This window comes from Blennius ocellaris (genome assembly GCF_963422515.1).
Source record: "Blennius ocellaris genome assembly, chromosome: 19".
NCBI classification, from domain to species: domain Eukaryota; kingdom Metazoa; phylum Chordata; class Actinopteri; order Blenniiformes; family Blenniidae; genus Blennius; species Blennius ocellaris.
This window is the reverse complement of record NC_137668.1, coordinates 13,892,072-13,919,378: the sequence shown is the minus strand read 5'-3', so window position 1 is coordinate 13,919,378 and position 27,307 is coordinate 13,892,072. Positions and strand designations below refer to the sequence as shown.

General features: G+C 41.8%; 1 protein-coding gene across 1 annotated transcript; it reads right to left on the bottom strand.

Moving 5' to 3' along the window:
* Positions 1 to 16,515: 16,515 nt before the first annotated feature.
* Positions 16,516 to 24,236, bottom strand: slc35b3 (solute carrier family 35 member B3). The gene is made up of 10 exons (XM_080514988.1): positions 24,051 to 24,236; positions 22,736 to 22,972; positions 22,253 to 22,374; positions 21,557 to 21,711; positions 20,115 to 20,222; positions 19,197 to 19,294; positions 18,927 to 19,019; positions 18,515 to 18,626; positions 18,290 to 18,359; positions 16,516 to 17,587 (listed from the first exon to the last, which is right to left on the bottom strand). Exons 2-10 carry the CDS (start codon positions 22,949 to 22,951, stop codon positions 17,437 to 17,439), a joined length of 1,125 nt encoding a protein of 374 aa, XP_080371114.1. The 5' UTR covers positions 22,952 to 22,972; positions 24,051 to 24,236; the 3' UTR covers positions 16,516 to 17,436.
* Positions 24,237 to 27,307: the final 3,071 nt, after the last annotated feature.

Genomic DNA, 27,307 nt, shown 5'->3' with positions numbered 1-27,307 from the left:
ACATGTTTCAACTATTATACTATGACTAATTATCTGATGAAAAGATATAAAAAGAATACATATATTTTGTCAAAAGAACACAATGATACATAATATATAACACTCCTATTTCAATGATAGGAGCGTCCTAATGTGCAGCCACCTTAGGGCACTCAGGGGAGCTGATGGGGGTCAGAGGTTTGCTCAGGGACCTACAAAAGTGCTCTTGTCAAAATTTGCAGCAGTGCAATTTCAATTACATGGCAGCATTTTCTGGACCCAGTCAAAACCAGAATACCATCTGATGCCTCTTCCTCCAGTGCATTCAATCTACTTTTACAACCATTTAAATGTTGCTGGATCAGGTTCCAGGCTCAAGGCATTTAAATTGACATGATGTTTTCAGATGAAAACAGAAAACTTTCATAATCTATTTTGACATCTTCTAAACTTTTAACTCTCAAAATCTGAGATTTTAACGTTCTTCACAGAGATGATGACCTCACAAAGTATCCTTCCACTTTACTTAGTTGAAACGGCTTCTGGAAGAGTATGGTGTGTGTTCAGTCTAAGTATACCATGTTACCATTTCAACAGCTATTTAAAGCCTTAAATTATAATCTTCATCAAGGACAATGTTTAAAATACAACTCAGATACTTTTCATAGATTAGTCAGCTCCTCTTAATTGAAATTTCAGCTCAGTTGACAGACAAATTAATAACCAGATGCTTCACAAATGCACTTATCGCAAACAATTACATCTCAGAAATACTATAAGTTGTTGAAAAGATATGTGACAACTGACAAAAGTAGCAATGCAAATGTAAGAAGCTCAAGCACGTATCCACCAGCATTTTTCTGTCTGAGCACAACAAAGCTTAAGGTATTATCAGTTATGTGTATGCATGAGGCTATGTGAGTGTGGGTGTGTTTATATGTATATATATATATATATATATATATATATATATATATATATATGTCACTTCCGGAGGTCCATACCTGCAAATGAAACTGTTTTCTCATTTCCACCATAAATTGGATCTGGAGTCCAGGACAAGAAAAAAAATGTTCCCTGTGTGATTGTCACAGGCCGACAGCTTGCTCGTTCCCGGGTGCAATAGACCAATGAATGAATAATGAAATAAATAAAATCAATGCTTTGCACATGTTTCAAATCCATAAACCTATCTAATCGGCTCGACGGAGAAATGGAAAGCAGTTGAGGCCTCGCTTCCTCAGCGTTCCACCATTATGCAAATTGAAGCCAATCAAACTGCCGCCATGGAGAAGCTTTGTAATAGAGCGTTGATTAGCTAGGCGGCTTTGAATCAGCCATAAAAAGAGTCATATAAATGGGTAAATTCAGCCTGGCATAATTTAGCCCAGTGAACTTAATTTCACTCTGAAGTCACACTGTGTTATACATATGAACATTATAGTAACCGTTGATGTTAAGTGAGAATTCATCTTTTTATCTTTGATGTCAGTGAAGGATTTGGTGCTTATTCAGCTGTATAGTGCGTTTTACTTTCACTGCAGCCTGGTGCTGCACAACACTTTTTTTTTTTTGACCGAATGAATGAGGAGCCGCAGTGAAACTAATAAACAAAATGTATTGATTTTAGCTGAAAACTCAGAAAATTATGCACCACCTCTTGTTTTAACAATCAACCACTGATTATCCTGTTTTTTCTTTAAGGTGTTACAAACTTAACTTATTAAAACTATTACCTAATGAATGAAACAAGAGTTCAATGCAGCAGTAAGAGCAACTATCACTTCCTTTTTTCATCTCTCTGTTACACACCTTCTCTTCTGACTGACCTTGTTTGTTTGTATCATTCCCTCGCAGAGTCAAAGATAGGTCTGGCCTGTTTGCATGTCCTTGTGTGTCCCTCTGTCCCTGCCAAAGACATGTCCAAAGACATTAGAAATAGGTGAGTGAGCACTTCCTCCCGTTGTGTCCCCTCTGACTTGTTGTTGTCCTATTTAGTGTTGTTAGCCAACGATATCACTCTGGTGTTTCCCCTTGGTGACAGTAAACTGCTGTCTCTGCCGACCTTGTTGCACACAGAGCCGGACTGCAGTTTATAGTTTGGTCTACGGTGGACGACGTGTCCCTCTGTGTCTGTATGTCTATTATGTAGAGGAGGCATTGAGGTTACTGCATGTGAAAATACAATGCAGTGACACAGTATAGATCTGTGGTGATTTAGCAAAGCACTATGACTATTGTCATCTTGAGAAAAATCAATAGACAGGCCAGTCATTTTGAATCTACAGTTCAGTTTAATCACATTTGAGCACATCTATAATGTTTACTCTTTGTACCTTTGTTGAAACACCACACATATGAACTGGTACTGTGTGGGTAATGTGTTTATAAAGACCTTGTTACAGGAAGATACTGTATGGGAAACATAGAATCCATGACAGTTCCTCCAAAGTGATCTTCACTGGAAGTTAGACAAAGCAGGATCATTTGGTTCACTTCCTTCCCTCTGGTGGGAAGACACGGTGATGAACGACTGAGGATGTTGTGTAAATCAGACAAAATAATCACACAAGGCCTAATCTACTAAACTTGACACCGCCCAAGCTTGAGCGCAAGCAAACAATCAAGTACATGAGCAAATGTGACAACTGCTACTCAGAAAAATAACACAAACATTGAGAGTATTTGCTTTCATGCAAATAGGTTATCGAGCATGTTGTGAGTTGTGTGTGTACAGGTCTGCATCCAATCAGTTCATGGTGACCATAACATAGAAGTAAAACCATTTCCAGCTGTTCTTTCTTGTGTAATCAAGGTGTGATACACATAAGACCCTCATTTGACAACTCATGTTCATGCATACTGTTATTGAAAGTGTTGTTGTCAGTTGAAAACTCACCTTTACTAAAAAAAAAAGCTATCTATTTGTATGACCATGACATTTAGCATGTTTTATACAGGATCTTAAAAAATCAAGCACACACTCTCCTGCCTTTCTGCTTTAGAAACACATTTTCCCACTTGGTTACTGCATAAATGGAAATTTGTCTTATCCGAAACCAGTTAATTCATCCAGCCTTCTCAAAGGTTCAAAACAATGTGGTTTGATATAAACTATGTCCCAGATACTGACAGCTGCAAATTTCACCAAAAACTGTTTAACTGAAGGCAGAAAAGTGCATAGCGTTGCACCTCTTGCTACAAGTAGGACAGTGTGATAGAATATTGATGAACTGGTCTTTTTATGAGTAATTTAACAGGTATTGCAAAATAACATTTTCTGGCTGTTAAAGAGATAATCCTAATGTACTTGCACAAATGGGGGCATCTAGTCTGTGACAGTGGCATGAATTTATGGTGACGAGGGTCTGGCGCTGATCCCAGCTGACTGTACGTGAAGGCAGGGTACACCTTGGACAAACACCACTGTGCCGTGGAACAGCGGCAGTAAATATCTGTCTCAGTGAAGCCTTCCTTCTTGTCACCCTGCATCTGGAAAGCTTTGTCTCATTGTCTGCATGAAGTCACTTTGTGTGGACTGTGCATGTCTGCAGGCGGCACACCTTGCTGTACACATATCATTTGGTCTTGTGGCAACAAACCCAGAAAACAGAAGTAATTCTTTCAAAAAGACTCACATACAGATACATATTTGCCTCCTGAGGTCTCCTCTTGCTTCTTTCATCTTTTATTCAAAGACGCTGAGCAGGAATAAAAAGATTGGACAATGTAGTGGGAGTGAGGGATGGGAGAGAAGGTGGTGTGTGTGTGTGTGTGTGTGTGTGTGTGTGTGTGTGTGTGTGTGTGCGTGCGTGCGTGCGTGCGTGTGTGCTTGCGTGTGTGTTGGTGAAGACACATTTGCGTACTCATCGTTTTTTTCCCTCCCCTCTCCGCCTGCTGTCGGCAGGGGGGATCTCTAATCATGTTTTTAGTAGTATTTACTAATGTTTCATTCATTAAGCTTCAGCAGCCACAAGAGAGACATCATCCATCCGCCAAAGTGGAGGTTATTATCGCCTTAAATCATCTCACAGCGTACCTGTTTGGTTGGCTGTCACAGGCCAGCGGAGGCCAGCCCCCGTTAGCCCCCGGGGGAGAAAGATGTCACTCTGCCTCCCTCCGTTTCCCTCTGCCATTCTTTTTCCCTCACATTATTATCTCCTCTTGTTGCATCTTTCTTTCTTTCCTTCCTTCTTTCCTTCTTTCTTTCCTTCTTTCTTTCCTTCTTTCTTTCTTTCTTTCTTTCTTTCTTTCTTTCTTTCTTTCTTTCTTTCTTTCTTTCTTTCTTTCTTTCTTTCTTCCTATCCTCCTATCCGATAACACGATGTTATTAGCTCATTCTGCATTTTTAAGAGGGTGCAGACTGATAGAATAACAAGTTTGATGTTTGAATAATGAATAATGTTTGCTGAAAAAATACACACATTATAAATTTATCCCATTATCATGCAAAACCAGCTTTAATAACTGTATATTATTCAGCGCTGAAAGACAATCCAAGAGGTAGGTCTTGTGCAGTGTTTTCCTGTCTGAGCATCAGGGCCAACAATTGTCCTTGCAGCACCTCGTATGCTTTGTCTTTGAATCTGCCCTCAAGCACACACACACACACACACACATGCGCGCACACACGCAATTACGCATACATGCAGACACACTTTACACCCTTCCCTCCATCTTCATCCCGGTTGCTCATGTTTAGTCTCTATCTTTCCTTTATTCATCTCTGCCTCCCTCTTCCTCTTTCCCTCCATGCAATCCTTCACTTTTTGCTGCTCAGCACAGCAATTATCGCCCCACCTCGCTTTGCGGTGACCTCTGAGATGATTAAGTGAGATTACCTGTACAGTACTTGTGTGAGAAGCATGCTGGGAGACAGTTTGTGTGTGTGTGTGTGTGTGTGTGTGTGTGTGTGTGTGTGTGTGTGTGTGTGTGTGTGTGTGTGTGTGTGTGTGTGTGTGTGTGTGTGTGTGTGTGTGTGTGTGTGTGTGTGTGTGTGATACAGTAGCTACAGTCATCTTTAGCCACAGGGCAGGTCAGCCCCTACAGTGTCTGTATGGCTGGCTTGCTGCTTGCAGTATGTACTAGTGATTTGTAGTCTGCCTTACAAATGCAGCACTTCTCATATGAGGCCTAAATGAATAGATTAGTGTAAAATACAAAAGCCACAGAGGAGAAAAGTATAGTCTCACGTACAGCTCGTCATATCACACAATCAGGAAACTGTGAGAAGTGTATAAGGGCTTGAACAGTCCAAGTAATCTGGACGACGTTCATGGCTGCTCCATGAATACTTCCTTGAAACGATAAATGATACACCCCAAGAATGAAGCACAAGTCCTTCCACACACCCTAATTTAAAGGCCTGCGCCTGCACTCGGGCGATTGTTGGTCCCCCGCTTTTGTTCCAATATGCGTCTCATTAGGTGTCCATTCCTCAGCACCACCTCCGGGTGGAACTTACACTAATGAGGACACTACATCTAACGAACATCCTCCTCCCTCCGTCCTTAATTACAGCGCTGTGCCTCTCCCCGAGCCAACACGGCACCCAGATTTGCTGCAAAACCCCCCGCTGAAACACAAGCACCACAAACCTCTGCGTCCCCAAGAGCCGAAACAGAAGACACATGTCCGCGTCCGCTGCGCTGCCGCGCCATGTTTGGAGGCTGTAGCAGTGAGGATGTGTATGTGTGTCTTTGTGTAGGGAAGCGGGTGTTTGTTCATTACACGGTGAGCTGTGCCATTATTTGATATTAGCTGAAACAAGCTGTAGGCTCCTGGGTAGATTGGTGATTAAACATGCAGCTACAAGTTCATGTGTAACGTGCAGGACGTCACTTGATAATAGCTTAACAAGGACTGTAATGACTGATACACTATTTACATACTGATGTAACCAGTATGGAACAGGCTGTTTTTACTGTACAGTAAACAAAGTTTTCCTGCAATTTATTTTAAAAGAAGAAATTTGAGGCGGGAAGGTTTTTCCTCGCAGCAGACAATCAAAAAAGTGAACCATGAAGTGATGGGATTTTTGAAACTTTGTGCAACAAATTACTTTCCAATTGATGACTATATGAGATGTGAAGTGACAATTATTGTCGTAGGATTCTTTAAATATATATATTTTTGGAAGGATGCATAACTTCAAACAGTACTACATCACCCAAAGCGCTGATTTCTTTTCTTATTAGAGCGTGAACTGGCTATAGAGCAAATGCAGAGTGACACTTATCTGACAGTGAAGGAGGTAGACTCGAAACAATACACCACAATGCTTAATAATATCTCTCGTGAAGGCTTGAAGTTTCTGTCAGTTTCTACTTTAACATGGTTTTGAGACATGAGCTTTGTTTTATTAAAATCCGATTGCATCGCATGCAGGCTCACCTTTATGTTCCAATGATTCGCAGGTAGGGCTGTTTTTATGACGCACGCACATGTTTTTGCGGTAATTTCGATTCTTGCCTTGAGATTTAATGAATCATTCCAGGGTTTTGGAGCCGCAAAGCCCTTGAAAGGATGAAATGCAGCTAATACTCGGTAATAGGCATAAATTATGAACAGAGGATGTCCGATAGCTGCATTATCTGTGTCCAAAATAAGACGGACTAATTGGTCATTTTGAGCATCTAAAGACTTCTAGTAGCATTCCACTTGGACATCCTCTCGGGCCTACATTTCCCATGAGCACCTCGGGCTATTATGTACAGATTCATAACAATTTCTGAAAGACTGACCCATGGTCGCCGCCGTTGGCTTCTCCTCCCTCTCAGAATCCGTGAGGATGTGAGGCCACTAATTAGGGCAAAGTGAAGATCCAAGTATGCCTCAAACTTTTGGGCCCATTTTCATTTTCCTCCTGCTCGTCTTCCTCTCAAGGGATATTTCTCTCATGGCTGAATTAAGCTGGGATGAGTTCAGCCATCCATGTACAGTTAAATCCTTTCTGTGTCTTCATATCCCCATTTGTTTATTGGTTTGTGGGCATAAACCAGTCTAGGTTTTTAAAACGTCCTTTTATTCCTGCTTCCATCCCTCCGTCCTTTACTTTGCTCCTTTCTCTTTCTCTCTATCTGCTTTAATTTCCTCAATACCTTCCCCTCACTTGGTCTCTGGTACCAAGGGCGCCCACAGCTTATAATAAAAGGCATAGGATTTTAAATTAGAAATTAATTTGGATAATTTGTCTCCAACGAGCGGCCTCCTCCTGCCTCTCTTGCCAGAAATATGTTAATATATCATATTAAGTAATTTCTGGGTCCAGATATACATGCTTGTGGAGAAGAGAGAGAGAGAGAGAGAGAGAGAGAGAGAGAGAGAGAGAGAGAGAGAGAGAGAGAGCGAGCGCTCATCAAGGTTGGATCTCTAATTAGTAAGGTTGGCTCTTTGGGCATGCTCAGTGCAGACCTTGATAAAACCTTGCTGTCACCTCAACGTCGCTGCCACTTAAAGCACCTTGGAATCAGAGATGACAGGATTAATATTAGGTTGTAGAAGAGGAGGAGGAGGCGAGGAGGGATCTGAAGTCAGAACAAAAACACATTACATCATTTCTTTGTTAACCTGCAAGAATGTGTAAGCTTAAAAATGACACGCTGTGATATATAAACACAGAACAGTTGATCACTTTGTAAACCAGTGGCTGAGGAATGAGAGTGCACCAGTAGCCAGCTGAATGGTATCAGGCTCATTTTATGATTTGATGATGATCAATGTGCATTTGGAGCAACTGTTCAATTCTTTGACCAGGACACTTTCAAAATACCAACTTGGGATTTAACGACTACCACTGAGGACACAACCTCCCCTGACATGAGAGCCACTGTCAAAATGTAAATGTTGATTATTGTCATATTCCAAGCATCTCAATTGTTGTAGATTTGAAAGATATGTCTGGAGATGCTTAGTCTTCATCTCAATCGAATGGGAATGTGGAGAAGGCCCATTGTGACATATTATTGATCATAATTCAACATGGATGCTCAAATGTTGGGAATCTTCTGGTTCAATCTGGTACAATCAACATCTAGGTCCCGGAAGACGCTCCTTGGCATTTTGTTGGTATCGGTAAACACTCCTCACTGTGTCAGTGCATCGGCAGATGCACTTGTGCTCGTCGAACATGTTTGCATTTCTCATAAAAGCATATGAGCATATTCCCATGCTCTGGTGAACTGAATCATTCCTCCACGATGCAGAAAGAGGATAAAAAAAATGGACGTGAAATGCGTTTTTGTGACTGCGGCACACGCTGGGAACTGAATGAGGAGAAATATTCATGGCAGCGATGGGGGTGGATTGTGCTTAGTGGATCTGGTATATATATATATATATATATATATATAGTGCCTGTGTGCGTGCGTGCATGTGGATGTGGATGTTTAAGCGACTACAACCTGAGATCAACTTCACATTAAGAAGTGCCCTGTGGGTAGTTTAACAATGAGAGAGCACGCTGGCTGGGAAGAAATATGCATTGCAGCGAGACAGAGAGAGAGAGCACTAAGGTGATAGACACACATATCATGCTGTGCGATTTGACCAAACACTGTTTAATCTGTTATGGATTTTCTTGCCCTCTCTCCCGCTCTCTCTATCTCTCACCCTGCATGCTTGACACTCTTTATGTGGCTCTCCTCAGGTCTAGTGACTTGCCATGCCTCGTGGCCCGTGATTAAACAATGTGGCATGATTCAAAGTCAAATCTACCTTAGCCGTGCAGCAGGAAGCTGTCATCTTGCATGTTTTAGGAATTAATTTGCTTTCCAGAGGCCTCCCACCCGCCCCGCCACCGTCAAATCTGTGCACTTAGTGAAATGTTTTCAAGAGGCACCCAGAGGACTCTGACTGGAGAGAGAGAAACACACATTCCCAGCTACAAATTTTCTTTGAATCCTGAATTGTGGAAGAACAAATTGCTGCTAAAAGGGACTCCAAAGCATCTTTTGCATTATTAACAACCATGATGTAACCACAAAACAACATTCAGGATGGGGAGGGGGACAAGTTGACAATGAGGCAACCATGGCTCATCATAATAAAAAATAAATAAATTAGAAAAAAAGCTTCGCAGATAATGCATTTCACAAATGTTTAATTAGACCATATTAATTAAAGGCTTTCCTCTTCCCTTTCTCTTTCTTTTCTATCTGCCTTTCTTTCCCTCTTCCTTTCCCTCTTTCTTTTTGTGATAGATCTGCAGCGTGACCCCCAGTTAATTGAAACCCAGGAGACTCTTCTTGCATAAAATCAGATTTATCTATCCATAAAAGGATTTCGTTAAAAATAGTCCAAATCCAGTGGCTCACAACTAAAAGCCTCCAGCTACCGAGGCGAGTCTGTCTCCAACCCCTTTCGCCCTCTCTCAGTCGCCACGGTAAAACAAGTGCTGCCTACTGCTAACTAGCTGGGGACCCATTAATTAATTGCAGGAAAACACAGACATTATGTCTGTGGGGCACCCCCCCCAAAAAAAAAGAAAAAAAAAAAGGAAAGGAAGGAATGAGCGTGTGTGTGTGTGTGTGTGTGTGTGTGTGTGTGTGTGTGTTGCCCCCCCCCCCCCCCCCCCCCCCCCCCCCCCTCACACACACACACACACACACACACACACAATCTACAGCTCTTCTGAACTGTCTCCAATGTCCCCCAGACTATAATAAGAGGAAAGTAATGATGGGCCATAGTGATAATGAAAAACCATGCATCAAACAAAACAGAGTGATTCCAGTAGACGGGTCAAATGAATAGCAAGCAGAAGTGGCAGGAAGACGGCTGAGCGTTGCTCTTTGCGGAAACATGCTTGTTACTAACTTATTTTGTTTGCAGGTGAACGTGTAAAAGTTACAGTGATGATAGCTCACGATGTAATACTTGGAGAGGTAGTGACAAGATGGGCGGTGTAAGAGTTCTTGAAAAAGACGACAAAATGAGTAAGAAGTTTCCCTTTCTAAAATGTACTTACGTATTTAGGTTTTCCTTGTTGTGGCCTGGGCATGCTTATTGCCACCACCACAGGGGTCATTTGGGAGTACTGGTGGCTCATGTCCAAATACCTCTGGATTTATGGCACCACGGTTTCCTCTTCTTGCTCCCCATCATTAAAGAGGTGTTGTTGTTTGGATCGGTGCCAGATAGAGACGTTGGGCGTTTACCACGCCCTCTTTAGTTATTTCAGAAACAGGGAGGGATTAGAAGCGGGCTACCTAATTAAAGCGGACACGGATTTCCAGCGAATGCATAGAAGAAGCGAGAAGGCCTGCCTTGGGGGGGACATTACTGATGCAACACCCCGAGGACAAGAGGCACATATGGGCCTTTCTGTCTGTAGGCTTTGCTTATTAATTCACTATCATTAGACGTAGAATGCCACCTCACTCCCATGCAACCACTCATATTATGGGGAAAAACAGCAGCACGTTTATGCATGTGTTGGAAATACATGTGTGTACAAACATGCATCTGTGCAGTCTCTTGCACGTGTTTGTTTGTGTATCTTGTTTGGCTCCAAAGTGATACATGATGCTGCTGCGTTGTCCCTCCAATCAGTGCTTCCAGGCTACCCCCTATTTCTTTCTACAGGAAATTAATAGGCAGCTGCCACTGATGCGTTAAATTGCTTTGCGTTGGGCACCGCAGACAACTGGATTATTTATTCTTTATATTCTCCATATTAGAACAACTACCTTCTGCTTTGCTATTGCTTTTAAATGAGATCTTGTTTCCCAGTGTAGCGTAAAAAGATACTGTATGTAATTGTTTCTAACCGTCACATGTGTGGAGGTTGGTATCCTGTGTTAGATGTTAGATTGCAAATTTTGCTTTGCCCTTTTTTTTGTAATATCAGCCTTGAATAAAATTATTCCTGACTATAGCTTAAAAAAAATGGAAAGATTTTGCGTCAATTTGTATAGCGACTTTGTTTATTCGTCAAATGCTTTGGGTATAAACATCTACTGCATCCCGACTCATCAAAATAAACAAACAGTTAACAGGATTTCACAGAAATTGACCGTTTGAATTGACAATATGAAGTGTTTCGATCTTGATTGTGTAAATGTATTTACGTTCTTTTTATGAAAACAATGGTTTATTCCCATGGTCAGTCAATCTATCTATCTATCTGTCTGTCTGTCTGTCTGTCTGTCTGTCTGTCTATCTATCTATCTCTCTATCGGTTGACCTGCAGTCGAGGTGAGATTGTCAAGCTAATTGCAGATACAGTAAAATAAGTATGCAACAGTTATCACATCAGATTTTTCACACATTGAGTTTTCATATTACGAAAGTCTGATTTTTAGTTTAAAACATAACTTTGAGTGTGAGGTTGTTATTGTTGGTTTTTTTTTCAAATTACTCTATGCAACACTGCATTTTTTTCCTTATTTTTGCACAGAGTAGCAACAAATGTCACCAAATTGTACTACAGATTATTGTGTTTTGTGTTGAGTCTAAGGTATTTTGATGAGATTCTAATGTATTTTTGTCTTTTGACATATTGTAATGTTGACTCTCAGTGACAGGGGGAACTTCTCTGCTGTTTTTACAATAAAATGTGATTTGAAGCATGCAAAGCTCTGAAGAACTCTCTGAGGGTTTTTGAATGTGCCAAACAGATCCACAAATGATTTCAAAATTACAGTAAACTAAATCTTCCTTAAACTGTGCTAAACGTGGCGCAAAAACAAGCAGAAACTACCACGATATTTCATACTAACAATTACAAATCTTTGCTCGGATTTCTAGCACCCGGGCTGCTTTGCTTCTTCCTTTGTGTTCCTAGGATGCAGTGAAGAAGGCTTTCAGTTGTACTTCACAGTGGGGATCTCCTCTCCCCCACCGGACCACTGTCAGTGGGAATCTCTTTCAAACCCCTGCTGCTGCCTGGCCTGGCATCGCCTCGCGCTGCCTCCGCACATATGCATGTCATGTGGTGTCAGTGCCAAGGTGCGCTCTGATGTTATGGGGCCTGATGGCAGCATATTCCCTGCTGATAGCGGTGATTGCTTCACTCAGGTAGAGAGAGAGAGAGAGAGAGAGAGAGAGAGAGAGAGAGAGAGAGAGAGAGAGAGAGAGAGGTGTGTGTGTCCTGTGAGTCCGATCTTCACGTTATGGGTCCATGCCCGAGCTGACTGGTTGCCCCCCCCCCTCTCTGCACCTACGCCAGGCCTCAGTGAGGATTCAGCGTGGCAGCAGCGGCTTTATGAAACTGTCGAGTCTCCTCCACTGTTCTCTATGCTCTATTTCACCAGGTTCACCATCCGATTCCCCCCCCAATTTCCCTCCTTCTTACACTAACCCTCCTATTTTTCCATGTGGCTGATCTTAGAGCAGAAGGGGGGGAGACGCACACACTCAGCAGCTGGTGAAAAGAAGATCAGCGCTCCATTGCTCTATTTTGCATCTTTTTATTTTGGGTTAGCATATACAGTGGGATGCAAAATGGTACTATTCCTTTGTGGACAATTCTGTTTGATTTCCATTTCAATATCTAAACCTAAAGGACACAGCTGACTCGCTAGTGTCATCCTTGATGTAAAGAAAAAAAATATAAAAGAACTAACTCAACAAGATGTGAGATAAATTGTAAAGATTATCTTTACATACAGCAGAAATGCTGCCAGATGAGGCCTTTGAGGACTTTCTCCACCTGTATTAAAAACAGCTCTGAGTAATATTCAGGTTACCTCTGATTTAATACGACATTTAGTAGATTTTGCTCCTGCGCACAGCACAGACCAGGCAACACCCATGGGAATCTCCTCTCCTGGTGCACAGTTAACATTCTGCATTTGTCCGGCACTCTGTAATTTATTGGATCTCATCTGTCCGGGCTTTGATTTATATATTGATTTGAAAAATAAATAAAAGTGATAGGAACCTGCATTGGGGTGTAATGATGGACTGTGTCGACATGCAGGAGTAGGGATATGAAACATTGGGAGGAAATTAGATATTATGCCCCCAAGACAACTGCAGCCAGCAGCACATTCATTATTGGCTGGATATTTATTATTAAGAATTTCTCTTCATGAGTGACTGCTGCAGAATATTTCGACCCTGCTCGAGCAACGAAAATGGTGCGTGTGTGCGTGTGTGTGTGTAGCTGTATGAATCTGTACAGTACAGAATGTGTTTGCATATGAGTGCACAAATGTTTGCTGCCATACTGTCAGTAGATGATGACAACAAGAAGGCTTGGTTTGGTTTCCACGTCTTAGACTGCTGTTCAACGTCCTCAGCTGCAACTGAAAAATACATACCGTGCATGCATAAAAAGCCATAATCTGTGGTTATCCAATACATCGTCACACTCTCCAGCTCCATATTTCAACCTGACAGGACCACATTTAATGAAACAGTGGGCTAAAAAAAAAAAAAAAAAAATGACAGCTGTTGAAAACCAAAAAACTCCTTGCCAGGACTTCCTCGACTGCTCTGCACCAATTTTAATCACAGCACAGTGAATTTCAAACAGCAGTATCGAGAAGGGCCGCTGTCCAAGCCTCCAGAATTTTTATTTCATTTTTTCCCCCTCCCACCTCTCCGCTCTAATCCACTTCAATTATGTTTCCTCCCATTTCTCCTGATCACTTTACAGCTCAGCAGCACCTGTGCTAATTGTAGCTGCGATGATTGCTGATATGTTTTGCATCCTTAAAGGAGTTTGAGACGGGGACGACAGATAAACATCTCGCCCCGGGGCTTTTGGGAAGCGTGGCTCAGCCGAGCAGATGGCCATCATATTATATGAGGAGAGCTTCTCGCGGAGGCTGAGGTGCGGGTGGGTGGGGTGTAATGAGTCTGAGGTAGGAGGAACAGGGCTGCTGTGGAGAGGAAAAGGAAAGGAAAGGAAAGGAAAGGAGTGGACATGGGAGAGGAGAGATTGAATGAATGGAGACAGCAAAGTGGCAGAAGGGAGAGATAAGAAAAAGATGAAGAAAGGAAAGAAGGGGAAGAGGAAATCCTGGTTGTATATGGAATATGCAGTAAATACATTTATAGTTCAAGCTTATTGAAACTGATTCAAAGAAGCCCATTTAGCCTTATCCCTCGCTTAATTTGGAGGTAATGAGAGATGATGATGATGATTCCCACGTTTACAATTAAAAATAAACGCACCTCCATGTTTTAAACAGACATAGCACACAAACCTCCCATTTAACTCGGGATGGCAGCAATCTTTCACGCGTGTGCCCCGCGCGCGATTCAGCGCGAGACTGCATATCCTTCACATCTCCACCTTGCTGCCCCCGCTGAACCGGCTGCACCCATAATGAATGGGCTGCCAGCCCTCTCCACTGCAGCCGTCTGAGGTCTGACCGCATATTATATAGCAACCCTATCAGAAGTGGACCACATATTATATAGCAGCCTATTTGCTGGAGTGATGAGCTCCGGACATCTCCCATTATTTATTAGGAAGGTCTACCGACGAGTGTGACCAGAGGTTGGGTGGCTTAAGCTACCAGGCGCGCGCATGCATTGAAAAATGGGGGTTGGAATGTGAGTGGAAGTGGGGGAAAGAAATAGGAGAAAGGTAAAGCAGAGATATAAAAGCACAGTTGCAGAATTTATTCCGACATTTATCAGTTGTGACTTTACGTTAGCCATATAATCCCAGGACATTCCTCATTCAAAGGAAAGGAACTCCTGTCAAGCTCAGGGTCCTGCTGAGTCCCACAGACGAATCACCAAAAGTCACTGATCATTACGAAACAAAATGTTTATCCAACTATAAAAATAAATATAAAAAAAAAAAAAAATGCTGACTTAAGCAAAGAGCATTTTCCTTTGTGGCTATGAGAAATGGTCGAAATCCTCAGCATTCTAACAGGGGTCAGCCTGCTTTGTTAGGTGCATTCTCTCTTGGTGCTATAAGACAAATGATGTACTTTGCCTTGGGTCAACTGGGCTTTCCCATCCCATAATGACCTTTCAGGGAGCTGGAAAAGAACAGCCGTTCCCACAGCGATGAAGCAGTGGCGTTTGCTGCACATCAAACCTCTGCAGCAAACCGCAACTGCAACATGCCCTCTCAACCTCTAATGGGCTGTTCCTCCATTCATAAATCACACAAAAGCAGTAGTTTAAACAGGCCGGCGTTTGTCATATAGAGGCCTCGTGAACACGACATGTTTTTTTTCCCTTCTCCGTGCCTGTGTGAGACAAGAATCTGCAGCCAAATCAGAACACATCCAAAGTCGTTTTCCTGTTTTCAATTAAGTTACATGCTCCTAATGCGTGCAATGTTAGCCACTTTTCTGTGGAAGAAAAACTTAGCAGCCCTCAGTGTGTGTGTGTGTGTGTGTGTGTGTGTGTGTGTGTGTGTGTGTGTTGCTGCTGCAGTACTGCCAAGGGTTCCCTGAAGGAGAGCAGATCTCTGTCAGTTTGTCATCACACACAAGCTGCCAAATTTTATGAAATACCAAATTACTAATTGGCCCAGCGTTGGGTTTCCCGCCTGGAAGTGAGACTGTAATATCGGGGCCTCTATTAGGATCACAGGGAGAGCCACACTCAGCCCGTCTCCTGCTGAGTTGGCAAGTCTCTTGTCATTTCACAGCATTGGCAGCGACACACACACACACACACGCACGCATGCATACACTCGAAATGATAATGAAGGACAAAAGGCTTCGCAGACATTTTACAGTGTTTTCCGAGGCTGCACACACACACACGTTCACATCCAGGATCAGATTGTCAGTATTGGATGTGTTTGATTAACAACATAAATAACGCACGGATAACATTCTGTAGCGGGTGTCTTTAGCGCGAAGGGGGGAAACTCGCAGACGTCACAGCGGGGTGATTCAGTTTTTTCTACAAAACAAATATGAATTGCTTCAAAAAAGTAAGTAGCGCAATTAAAATGTTTATATGGCTGAAAATCAAATCCCCGTTTGAACCATGCAAACTTTTGAACATGAATAAAAAAAAAAAAAAAAGACCATTCTTTGTCATACATCAACCAGCTCACAGTATACAGAAGTATATATACATCTCTTGAATGAAAACCTTCACTGGATTAACTGAAAACTGATGCGCAGCGTTGTTGACTACAAAAGGCCCCGCCAACTTGCGTGTGTGCTTCGTCCCATCTTTAGTAATCTCTACTATTTCACTCCCTGACGTTTTTCGCTATTTATTCTTGCAGAGGACTTTTACAAAGGTAGGCTGCATCCTGGGCAGATCACCAGCCCATAAACTCAGTCACATTCAATCTAAGACTCGCCACTTCACCACAAATTGTTTTTGTTACCCCCCCCGACCGTCCACCATTACACATCAAAGTTGTTTGGTTGGCATACTAGTGAGAAAACATGTTTTTAATAATCACAGGATGAAATCTCTGCACTCCATGTGTGAATGGCACCACGAAGGAAGTGGCCGTGTCCCTGGGAATGAAGCCGGTCTCGCACGGCTGTAAATCAGCATCTGTACGCCTGACACTCACAGGATGGATCCAAATGAATAGGACAGCCTCGGCACAGTAAAGGGTGCTGTTTATTTTCTGTCGAGCAGTGCCGTCTTTTTTTTCCCCGTCCTCCTAATCAAACACGCCTAAGGCCACTAGATGGCTAAACACACACAGGCACACATACATTTTGGCAGCAATTCAACTCTTCTCTCAAGCGGTACAAGGCGAGAGAATAAGGGCTGCCTGACAAACCACACGCACACCAACACCAAACTGTAATTACTAAATACATACTTTATTGTAAAAAGAGCTGCACCCTTTCACCCAAACATATGTTAGCAAATCATGGCAGTCGACAGTGTTGATAGATCACTCGAATCGCAATTATTGTCAAGATTAGGGTACAGTTAAATATGAATTACTATTAAACTATGAAAGCCACTTTTATAAAGACAATGACAATGTAAGACAAAGTTTGGTTTCATCCTTCTGGCACATGCGGGGGCAAGTATATTTAGGTTTTTTTTCCTGTTGGTGGCGGGGGACAGTCATTTCAGACGTGACACTCAATAGCAGGTCTCTGTACTCGCGTACGGTTCCAACCACTCAAGGGTTTAAGTGTTTGACTCAACTCCAGTGCAAAACTGTGCAATTTGGTTAGCTAAGGAGCCGGTTTCCCTTTACAGTCTTCGCCGTCATCCAGAGCTGTGAACTCCGTGTTTGGGAATGTTTCTGCGGGGCTCTGAAGTTCTTCTTCGCCAGATCCCACGAGGCATTGATCCTCGCGTAAAACACGGCAACGCCTCCTTCAGGTGGCTGCAGATGTACCAGCGTTTACTGGTAGACGGAGGCTTTCGTCGCATTCAGCAGTTCGGAAAGGCTGCGGTGAAACCCTGTACAACCCGTCGTCGGCTCGACTGTGGCGGTGAGGCCCGGGACTCAGGCACATGCTCCGGCGGATCATCTGAGACATGTGGGCCGATACTGCACCTGGAGCTGTGCAGGACTCCTGCCACACTCGTGGAGCCCTCCTACACGTTCTGGGAGAGAAATCTGACTTTCTTCCCCGTTAGCAGCCAGCTCCTGAGGTCCTTGATGGAGGGAAGCTTCATTCTGTCTTTGTTTTTACTGTAAACATTCAGGAAGATGCCAAAGAGCACCAGAAGGCCGGCCCAGATGTACCTGTATGGTGAGAACATACATTTTAATGGTTTATAAGATCATGTTATATAATTTCTATCAGTTTAAATGGGACATTGTTTCTTACATTTTTTGCACATGCTTGTAAGTAAGTAAGTAAGTAAGTAAATAAATAAATAAACTTGTCTTAGGCTTGAGAAGAAAAAGTTAAAGTTTGTGTTTTCATTTCGATTGTGCCATTAGATAACAAGGTTAGTTTTTGTTTGGTAAATTTGACACATTTCTTAACTTTGTCTGATTTAAAACCCTAATTAGTGAGTCTTTTTGTCAAAAAAACTTAAAACTTAAAAAAAAAAAAAGCTTTGAAAGGGCCTGCAGGTCCAGTCACGGTGGAGGGCACACACCAGCTGGAGGGAGAATGAAGTTAGTCATGATGATACACAAAAGTCTGTTTGTTTTTTTTCCTTATTATGACACACACACAAGCATGTGGAAAGTCGGTGAGCAGAAACAGAGCCGGAGAGGTATGAGACCTTTGTGAGTTGGAGGGCGAGCCAAAGAGTGAAGGACGGAGAGAAAGAGCAGTGGGACAGGAAAGTTCGGAAAATGGACTGAGGACATGAAAACCGGGGGCACGGAGGCCAAACCAAGTTGTATTAGTCAAAGGAAAGGTCGCTGGTCACATTGCAGACTCTCTTTAAACTCGGAAGAAACTGCGTAAAGTCAGAAGGTGACGGTACTTACTGAAAAGTGAAAGGTTTTGTAAAGAACATGAAGGAAAGTATAATTGTCATGGCCTTCCTTCCGGTGGTCACTGCAAAGAAATGAACACGTGTGATACTGTCAGTAAAAGTTAGGCCCATCTCAACTACATTACAAATCAGAAAATTGTTATTACTTTACAATCAAAGGAAAACACAATTTTCTACAATGTCGGTTCTTAATTGGAGATAAAACTGTGGTTCTGACCTGTGACTGCGACCAGGGCACCAAACAGCTTGATTAAGGCCAACACGAAGGAGATCCCAAAATAACCCGTAAGAGAAAAGAAGAATGCGTAACCGTACGTCTTCACTGGATGCTGGGAAGGAGGAGATAGAAACAGACAGATTAAAAAAAAATCTGATATGAAAGTCTATCACAAAACACTTGCAGGAACTAAATGAAGTGTGTATCGCGAGTCATTTAATCGAGTATACGCAGTCTAAATTAAAAACCAGCAGCCGGTGACATTTAAACAGGTATTACAAGCTCACGGGAAACAATTTGATCGGCATGCTGCATGTACAGAATACCATCAGCAAAAAATAAATAGAGGGTTTGATGTTTCCTGAATTATGATACCAACAGCAATTAAATTGTCTCGAGTATATTTATTTACCTGTGAGCAGAACGCTACTGCCGGTCCAAGCCCGCCCACGCAGAGGAGGCCGGTTAATATGTACACAAACCCAATGGAGTACGAATAAAGCACCTGCCAACATAATCCCGCACGATGAGTCAATATTCCGACTATCATTAATACAATTATTGTGTTTTTCACAAGATAAAACAGGAACTAAAGTTTGGTGACAATCAGAGCAACTTGTTCTGTATTTATCCATAAAATGATTCAAGTGAGTCGCTATCAGACTTTTTTTTTTAGACGTACCATCTCAGAGTTGGAGCCATTATGGAGTTTCATGGCTTTCTCTTGCACGTTTCCGATGGCAGCGTCGGCGCACAGAGCCAGCGAGATGAGGAGAACACCTGAGTGACACATGACACACATGTAGGAATTATGATGGGACTTCTTATGTGAAGGCGGAAAGCACAAGTAGATATATGAGCATTTGCAAAATGTGTTTACAGCCAAAGTTATGCAACGAAGGAGAAGGAAGAACAAGAAGGCACATGATTGAGATCATCATCCAGCCACTGCGGCCACTGATGTTACTGTGTGTGTATTTTAAGACCAACGAGGCACCGCACTGTCATGACGTGACTTAATGTTCCAGTGTTCGGCTCAGATCTGAACTGCACTGTGAAAATGCTACTGACAGACAGCAATACACATGGGTGAAAGAAATTCCCTCTAAATGAGAAGCATTCTTTGTGTTAATACCAACAGGAATTTAGTGAAACGACCCCTTATTTCTGTCAGACTGAGATAAAAATAGCTGACGGTTGCTTGCAGCATGTTCTTCCAGCTTTCACGCAACGGTAAACCAACACTGGCAAGAACAATAGAAAAAGAAATGTGAAAAATACACTAGATAATGGGTGCTTTTGCTTGTGAAAGCCCAATAATTTGCTAATGAAAAAAGTGCCAAATGTCTCGTTTTTCAAGATGCCGAGACTCAAAATAAGGCCTCATGCTGCAGCAGGTGTGTGGAAGCAGTGAGGCCTTTCGACCTGCGTACACAGCTTAAGTCCAAAAACATGCATTTTATGCTGCCGACTCTAAAAAACCATTAACATATGTGATCAGTTTTCTCTGTCCTTTGATCGGCTGGAATCCTGCCTGAGATGTTCGCCGCTGAGATCAACTCGCGCATCCCTGAGCTGGATATGGAGTACGGAAGGATACCTGTCAAATTGAAGTTGGGGGCGACTTTGCTATCGGCCAGGGTGAACCAGATGAGTCCGAGACTCATGCAGACGGCAGCAGACACGTCGGCCAAGTTGTAACGTTTACCTGCAACAAAAGCAGTCTTTTAAAATAGACATTGCATGAAATGAAAAAATATATATATTTCACGAACACTGCATGAAAATATCAGGGGGAAACTGCACCAATGAGAAAATCCAAAAGGTATACAAATGTGAAAGTTTGAAAAACCCCTCAGAACATCACAATCAGTATAAATCAAACTGAGGCGCATGGTGTTATTTTCCTCAAGCGCAGCTAAAAAGCAAAAAACAAGAAACCTCGTTAATCGACCCACTTCTGAGACGCGGAGGAACATGGACTCAGGTAATAACGCAACTAATCAAAGTTTTTGCAATGGGATATTCTTCTCAAGTCAAAGTTTCTGATAACATGCATGTAACAACGTGCATAAAAAGGAAAACCTGTGTGGAGGAAAAAAACCCAAAACAAAACAACAACAGGATGAAGGAGTCTTCCAAAAGCAGGCTGATGGATGGATGCCTTCAGGTTGACAAGGGGACGTAGCATCAGGTCGGCCATGGCCCGCTTTGATTCCCTGACTCGCCTTTGAAGGTCTCACATCAGATGCAACCCCGAATCCCTCCCTCCCTCAATCCATCCATCCACCCCTCCATCCCATCTCTGCAGTCTAAGTGAACAATTTCTGTTTTCCACTCGACCCCTTCAGGGACCATGGTCCCTCACATCTACACATCCAGAGAGAGACGCAGGCAAGGGGTAAAAAAAAAAAAAAGAAATGCAGAAAACTCAATCTGACGTTGAGGACACAGAACGTAGACGAGGCCAGAGCGAAGATGAAAGGGCGGGCCGAAAACCAAAAGCTGGGAGAAAGAGTCAACGCCGCCGACTGGGCTCTGACGACCAAAAACAAGAGACGTGGATAAAAAGGATGTTCTGAGAACTGAAAGGTGGGCGTTGCTTGAAAGGGAACGTGTGAGGACTGAAATGAGGCGCAAAATGTAACTCCTTTAAAAGTCTAATAATAAAAATAGGGACTAATATTCAGCTCCCAGAGTTCTTCCAAATTCAGCGTGACAAAAGCACGGGGGTCTGAGAAACAATGATCGGTTCAAGTTGTCGTAAACAAGGCTTAAAAATGAAGCAACCATAACGAGAGGAGGATTAGGACGAGCCTTGTAAAAAGGGAGTCGTCTTACATGTGGAACAACATGACACTTTTTTTTTTTTTTTAAGGTTGTTAAAGTCTTAAGTATGCATGGTTAAAACTGTTCTTTGTTATGCCTGGTATCTAAGAACGAAGAGTTTGGAGTGTTCAGGATGTTTCTCACGGGAAGAAAAGTAAATATCTTGTGTATGTTGTGTGCATCTGTAAATAGATTAGGACATAAACAACTGACCTTGTATAAACACTCCCCCAATCATGACCGGAATGAGTTTACAGCACTTGAAGATGACTTGTGTAGGATAGTTCAAGTAGCCCAAAGAGGTATTGGACAGGCCCATTGTGCCCACTGTGAGAAATGCGATCATCATGTAGGTCTTCCCTGGTATCCTGGAAGAGACCGAAAAATACAAATAACAGGCTCAAAAACAGTAAATATATATTTTTTGCATAATCCTGATTAAAACAACCAGATTCCATGCAGGGACATTTGAATATCTATGCTTTTCCTCAATCACATAGCACAGAGCTGACTGCAGGGCTGTTGAGGCCACGCCCCCTACATGCACCATCACGTGACAGACGGATGATTTCTAGAACCGCGGACCACTTTTGAGCCCAGAGCACAAGATTTTTAAAGCCACACATATTTGAGCCTGTGAACTGCACAAAGTGAAGTTGATGATATGATGTGTTAATATATTTAACTAATTTACTGCATTACTTGTATTTCACTTACAAATATCGTATACAAATGTTAAGGGTGTTGAATATAATCGTTTCTACGATGTGGACACTTGACAATTCTGCATCAATGGAGCGACAACATTTTATTAGTAAATTTCCCCGGCTTAACTTCCCATGGAAATGTACCGCAAACCAGCAATTGTCCATCCCTCTGCGACCCAAGGCAGAACAGAGAGAGACGTACCTTCTGCGTTTGTCCTGCGTGAGCTGAAGCTCTACGAGTCCAAACATGGAGTAGAAGCCAAACTGTACCAGAGTGAGGTACCAACCAAAAGGCTTGAATCCTTCCACAGAAAATATCAACTCCTGTATGAAAGAGACATACACAAAAAGTAGTGAATATACTTTATATACATATACATACATACACAAAGTCATTAACACAGGGGGTCTCAAAGTGTGGGAGCATGAAAGCTCATTTCACTTCAATCCATCTCCATTAATCTTGCAATCATTTGAGCAATAGCACTTCACATATTTTGCAATATTGTGATTTCTTCTGCAAGAAAGTAAATAAACTATTTTCCGTTTCTTCATTCCCCTGCTGAAGTGTGTCCCAAGAGAAGCCTGTCCCCAGACTTTGAGAAGCACTGCATTAACAGATTAACTTATCAAGCTTAAGCTCATGATTTGACAGTGTGTCTGCAGGTTTTTCCTCCCGTCTTACCTGCAAGTATCCATAGATAAGGTAAAAGAGGAAGACGCCAGCCACACAGATGAGGAACTGTGTTGGCGCACTATAGCTGCTCAGGTTGATTCCCAGAACCTTCAGCTCCTCCACAGACTTTATGTGGGGGGACATCACCTCCGTAGACGAGGGGATGGAGATTGAAATGTGTTTCCGTGAACTGTTGTAGCCCACTAGGCCATATTTGACACTCATTGTGTCTGTGCCTGCTGGAGGCTGTGGGGGTATAAATAAAGAATTTGGCATCATTAAGAGAGCATCATACAGATGTGTAAAAGACCATGCACTGGGTAATTTCATCAACAATGCAAAGGAGAATATTCCAGAGGAAATTTTGTGTGCTGGCCTCTCGCTGCCAATGCCATTTGATCTCTGTCTCCATGGCAACGGATGGACATAAAAGGATGTCAACCTTTCAGCTACTCTACAAGGTGTCTCTCGCAACCGTTTGTATGGGAGATTTTTTTATTTTTTTTGTGATGTATTCCAAAAGCTGAATCATTAACAAAAGTCAACTCGCACTATTCCGAAGTTTTCTGTTTTGATGTGCTTTTTGTGTATGTGCTCCCAATGGTGCCGAAGAAGAAAGAAAATAAAATTAAACAGCTGCCTAGGATAGTAATCTTTACGCCTTGCTACCGAGGCAGGCACAAGAGTAAAACTATATCAAGGAGGCAGATGACAACTGCTTAGTCATGCAAAAGAGTCATATTAAAAGAGATCTTATACTAATTTAAAAGAGCAGAAAAGTAGCCACATCTTTTAATTTTAAATTCAACTCATCATTCCTTGTGACATTTAACAATAAAGCATACTACATTAAGCATAACTATAACGTTATGCTATCTATTACATTGTTTTAATCCAATATTGCAATGAAGGCAGAATAATTATAAGAGTATTTCTTTTAATGAGTGGCATCAGTAGTGTTATAAATAAAGTTGAATTAGTTGAGATACGATTTATAAGGGCTGAGGGTAATCTAAGGAGACCACAGGTTAAATCAGATAAAATCCCGCACTCCAAGATTCAATGAGCTGAAATACAAATACTTAAACGTGGTTTAAGTGTAGTTTATATTGTGTTACATGTGTGCCGGCATCATTATTAGCATAGCTTAAAGGCAACTAGTTTGTAAGTGCTTGAATCTAAAAGGTCAATTGGTAAACAGGTGCAGATTAACTTGTAAAGGCAAGTGGCATCCCCAGCACTGATCTTTTCATAATATACACTCATGATCATAAATCCTCATCTTTATTTTCTGCAACATGTACCTCGATGGCAAGCCTGTTACCTTCAGCAGCACTTCCGGGTTTCTTTACTTGTGCCTGTCCTCTTTTCCAGAGGCAACGCTGGCGAAAATCATTCCTTTACAGCCAACTGCTTCATCTCCCGCACAATCCGACCCATTTCATGATTTTATTCCGCATTGCCGTGCGGTCTGATCGCCTGGAGAAGCACGTTAGCCGCTAAATGCTAACTGCACTCCGCCGCAGAGCAACACGGAGCCAACAACTTCCGCTCTGCTGCGAACTCTGACCGGTGACGTGATTGGTTCACAGGCACGCGCGAGCAGCAGGTAAAGTCTCTAAATATTAAAATAAATATGCAATAATTCCAACATCCGTCGGTTTCGTTTTGTAACAAGTGTATTCGGGTATCATATAATGTTTAAAATGTACTCAAAGTTTTACCGGTGTGAAGCTGTTGACGTTGCTCATGAGGTTTCTTATCATGTACTTATCAGATCTGGTCTTCAGGTAAATCCGGTTCTCTGGCAAAGCATCCTGTTATGATGGGCTTCCTTGAGCAACTGAGCAACGTGTCCTCAATGCACTGACGTTTAAAAGCGGACAAGTAACATGCAGATTTAAAGGCGTAAGCAGACCTGTTAGATCAGGGTGTGAAATGCATTTTAGTTGCACATCCAGCACAAATATAATCTTGCGTGGCGGCAAACTGGTGAAATAATGCCATAATAAACGTTACATTTAAAATTTAACATTTTTTTGTTTGTCTATATTTTCACAAAAACCAAACAACCACTACAGAAAACTCCTACAACATCAGCATGAAATCAATTTTAATCACATGACTTGGTGCAAACTATAGAGAAATATCAAAAGAAGCTTCTTATATAGCTGTTGTTTGGTGCACGTTTTTCCATACTCACCCTGACAGCTTGGCTTTGAGACTATTGCTAGTTTGCTATCTTGCATGGCAGCATTACCAATAATGCTAAGTGTATAGTTTTGTGTGCACTGTCCATTGTTTTGAATGCTGACCCCGATCCCAATTTCTTTTACTTACCGAATATCTAGCTTTTCAAAACTATTTTGCATGTTTTTTCTGAGCATGTACAATCAAAATCATTCATATTACGCTAATTGGTGAGTCTAAATTTCCTGGAATTGTGGACCACCCTTGTATATTTTGAGGTAGAGATTGAAAAGTTCTGAATATTACAATCTGTGTAAATTTCACAAGTTATGATGGCAGGAAAAGTAAATAACCCAGTTAGTGTGTAAGCGTTGCTGCAAAATCTTACTCATCTGCTATTGTCCAGCTCTCGTCAGTGTGTGTATACTGTCGCCTTGGTTTCTTGGTTTTGTTTAACAGGAGTGGCACGGACTGTAGTCATCTCTGCTGTGGGCCGTCTGCTTTAAACATGAAATATGTGTTCAGACAGAGATGGATTTTCACACACTCTCATTATAACAAATACATTCTGGTGTAAAATCTTACTTATTTGAAAAGCTGGTAAATCTGTTACGAAAAACCCTGATAGTGTTATTATGCATCCACTTTTTACTTTTATACACATATTTTCTCCACAGATGTGTAATGTTCACTGATGATGTGACTCTGTATCCAACCGCATTCTAAAGGTGCTCTGTTGGATTGAGATCTGTAACTGTGGAGGTAAACTGAAAACAGTGAAACCATTGATCATGTTAAATAACCTTTTGAAATGATTTGGAGTTTGTATAGTGGTGGGATTTGCTGCTGAAGGGAGTAAACCCAGTGGCTGTAAACGAATGGACATATCCAGATCTAATACTGTTGACTGTGATGTAAACATGACTACATTCATACTATTTCACTAATCGCAGCCTCAGTCTTTAAACAAAGCAAGATTGATCCATGATTTAAAATTGTTCACTCCAAATTCTGACTTCACTGTTTGAACATCGTATCAATCTCCTTTTATTCACCGTTGAACCAACATGTTGGTAAACATGAGTCGTTGCCTCAGCTTCCAGGATGTAGCCGACTGGAGTGGCAGCTGTTCCAGTTTTCCGCTGCTGAGTGCCATCTGCTTAAAGGTTTCATGAATTGTGTGTTCAGAGATGGATTTTTTATTTTTCTTTGCACACGTTCGTTATAACGGCTGATTACATGAGCTATTGTTGCACCGTCATTGCAATTGTGTCTAGACTTTTTCATCTGGCAACGTTAAACCATCTGGACATTTTCTCTTCGAGACCGTTGTCTGTCAGGCCTATAGAGAGTTGTGTGGGGAAATCCCAACATGTCAGCAGTTTCTAAAGTTGTCAGATGAGCCCGTTTGGCACCAACAAACACACATGTTCAAAGTCAATGCTGTATTATTATTACTGATTTCTTGATTTTTTTCAATTAAGTTTTATTGTGGTTGTTTACATTCAACAATTACATATTCCATTCAAAAACACAATTCTCACAACCAAAAAAGGGGTTTGGGAAGAAGCAATAGCTTTTTTTTTTTTCAGCCCACCTTGTACATCACATCAACTCAACCTCAATAAACAAACAAACTTTTGCCACTAAGCTCACATTCCTCTATAACAATTTGTAAATGCTTTTTCAATTAAAGAAATGTACTGCACTGACTGATATGTATTAATCATATCACATTTTAAAGGGAACTGATTAACTTAAGTTGATCACTAAGATCGTTCCATAATTTTACTCCAACAACTGAAACACACCTTCGTTTGACATTGGTTCTTGTTTCGCTTATTTCAAGCCGAAGCAAACCGCTTAAATTATAATGTCCACTTCTTAATCTGAAGAAGGATTCATGCTCATGGGGAGGTTCACAGCACGAAAACACAAGTTTCAGCAATTTTAACTTAACCATGTCAATACATTTCAATTGTTTTACTTAGTTTCAAAAACTCATTCTATTTCAGTTCCATTCAAACACAGTTTTATGTTCCAGTTTTTCTCACGGGGTCCAAAAATCATCAATTTTGTTTTCTGTTCATTTCTTCACACCACACCCAGGCCTCATTCCTATGTGCTGCACCATAAATAAGCGTGCTCATCTTCTGTGCTCTGAGGCCCAAAAACACCCGGTCCGATCACGTGCACACGGCAGGTTGCATTTGAAATGATCGCGAAAAGAAATTGTGTCCCAGCAGAAACTCAGAATTGAGCAATAACACATGCGGTGTGATCGTAGCCTTAGTGTCAATGTTGTTATGATTTTGTTTCCCTTTTTGTTTTCAGTGTTTGAAGCTGCAATTAGATTAGTTGTATATTGTTACATCTATACACGTCATAACA

Bases quoted from the DNA above. Each gene is read 5' to 3' on its own strand.
- slc35b3 (XM_080514988.1), bottom strand. From the start codon at position 22,951: ATGAGTGTCAAATATGGCCTAGTGGGCTACAACAGTTCACGGAAACAC. The intron at 22,375-22,735 runs GTAAGACGGGAG...TCTTTCATACAG, and splicing joins TTATCTATGGATACTTGCAG to GAGTTGATATTTTCTGTGGA. The intron at 20,223-21,556 runs GTCAGTTGTTTA...CTTTTGTTGCAG, and splicing joins TGGGGGAGTGTTTATACAAG to GTAAACGTTACAACTTGGCC.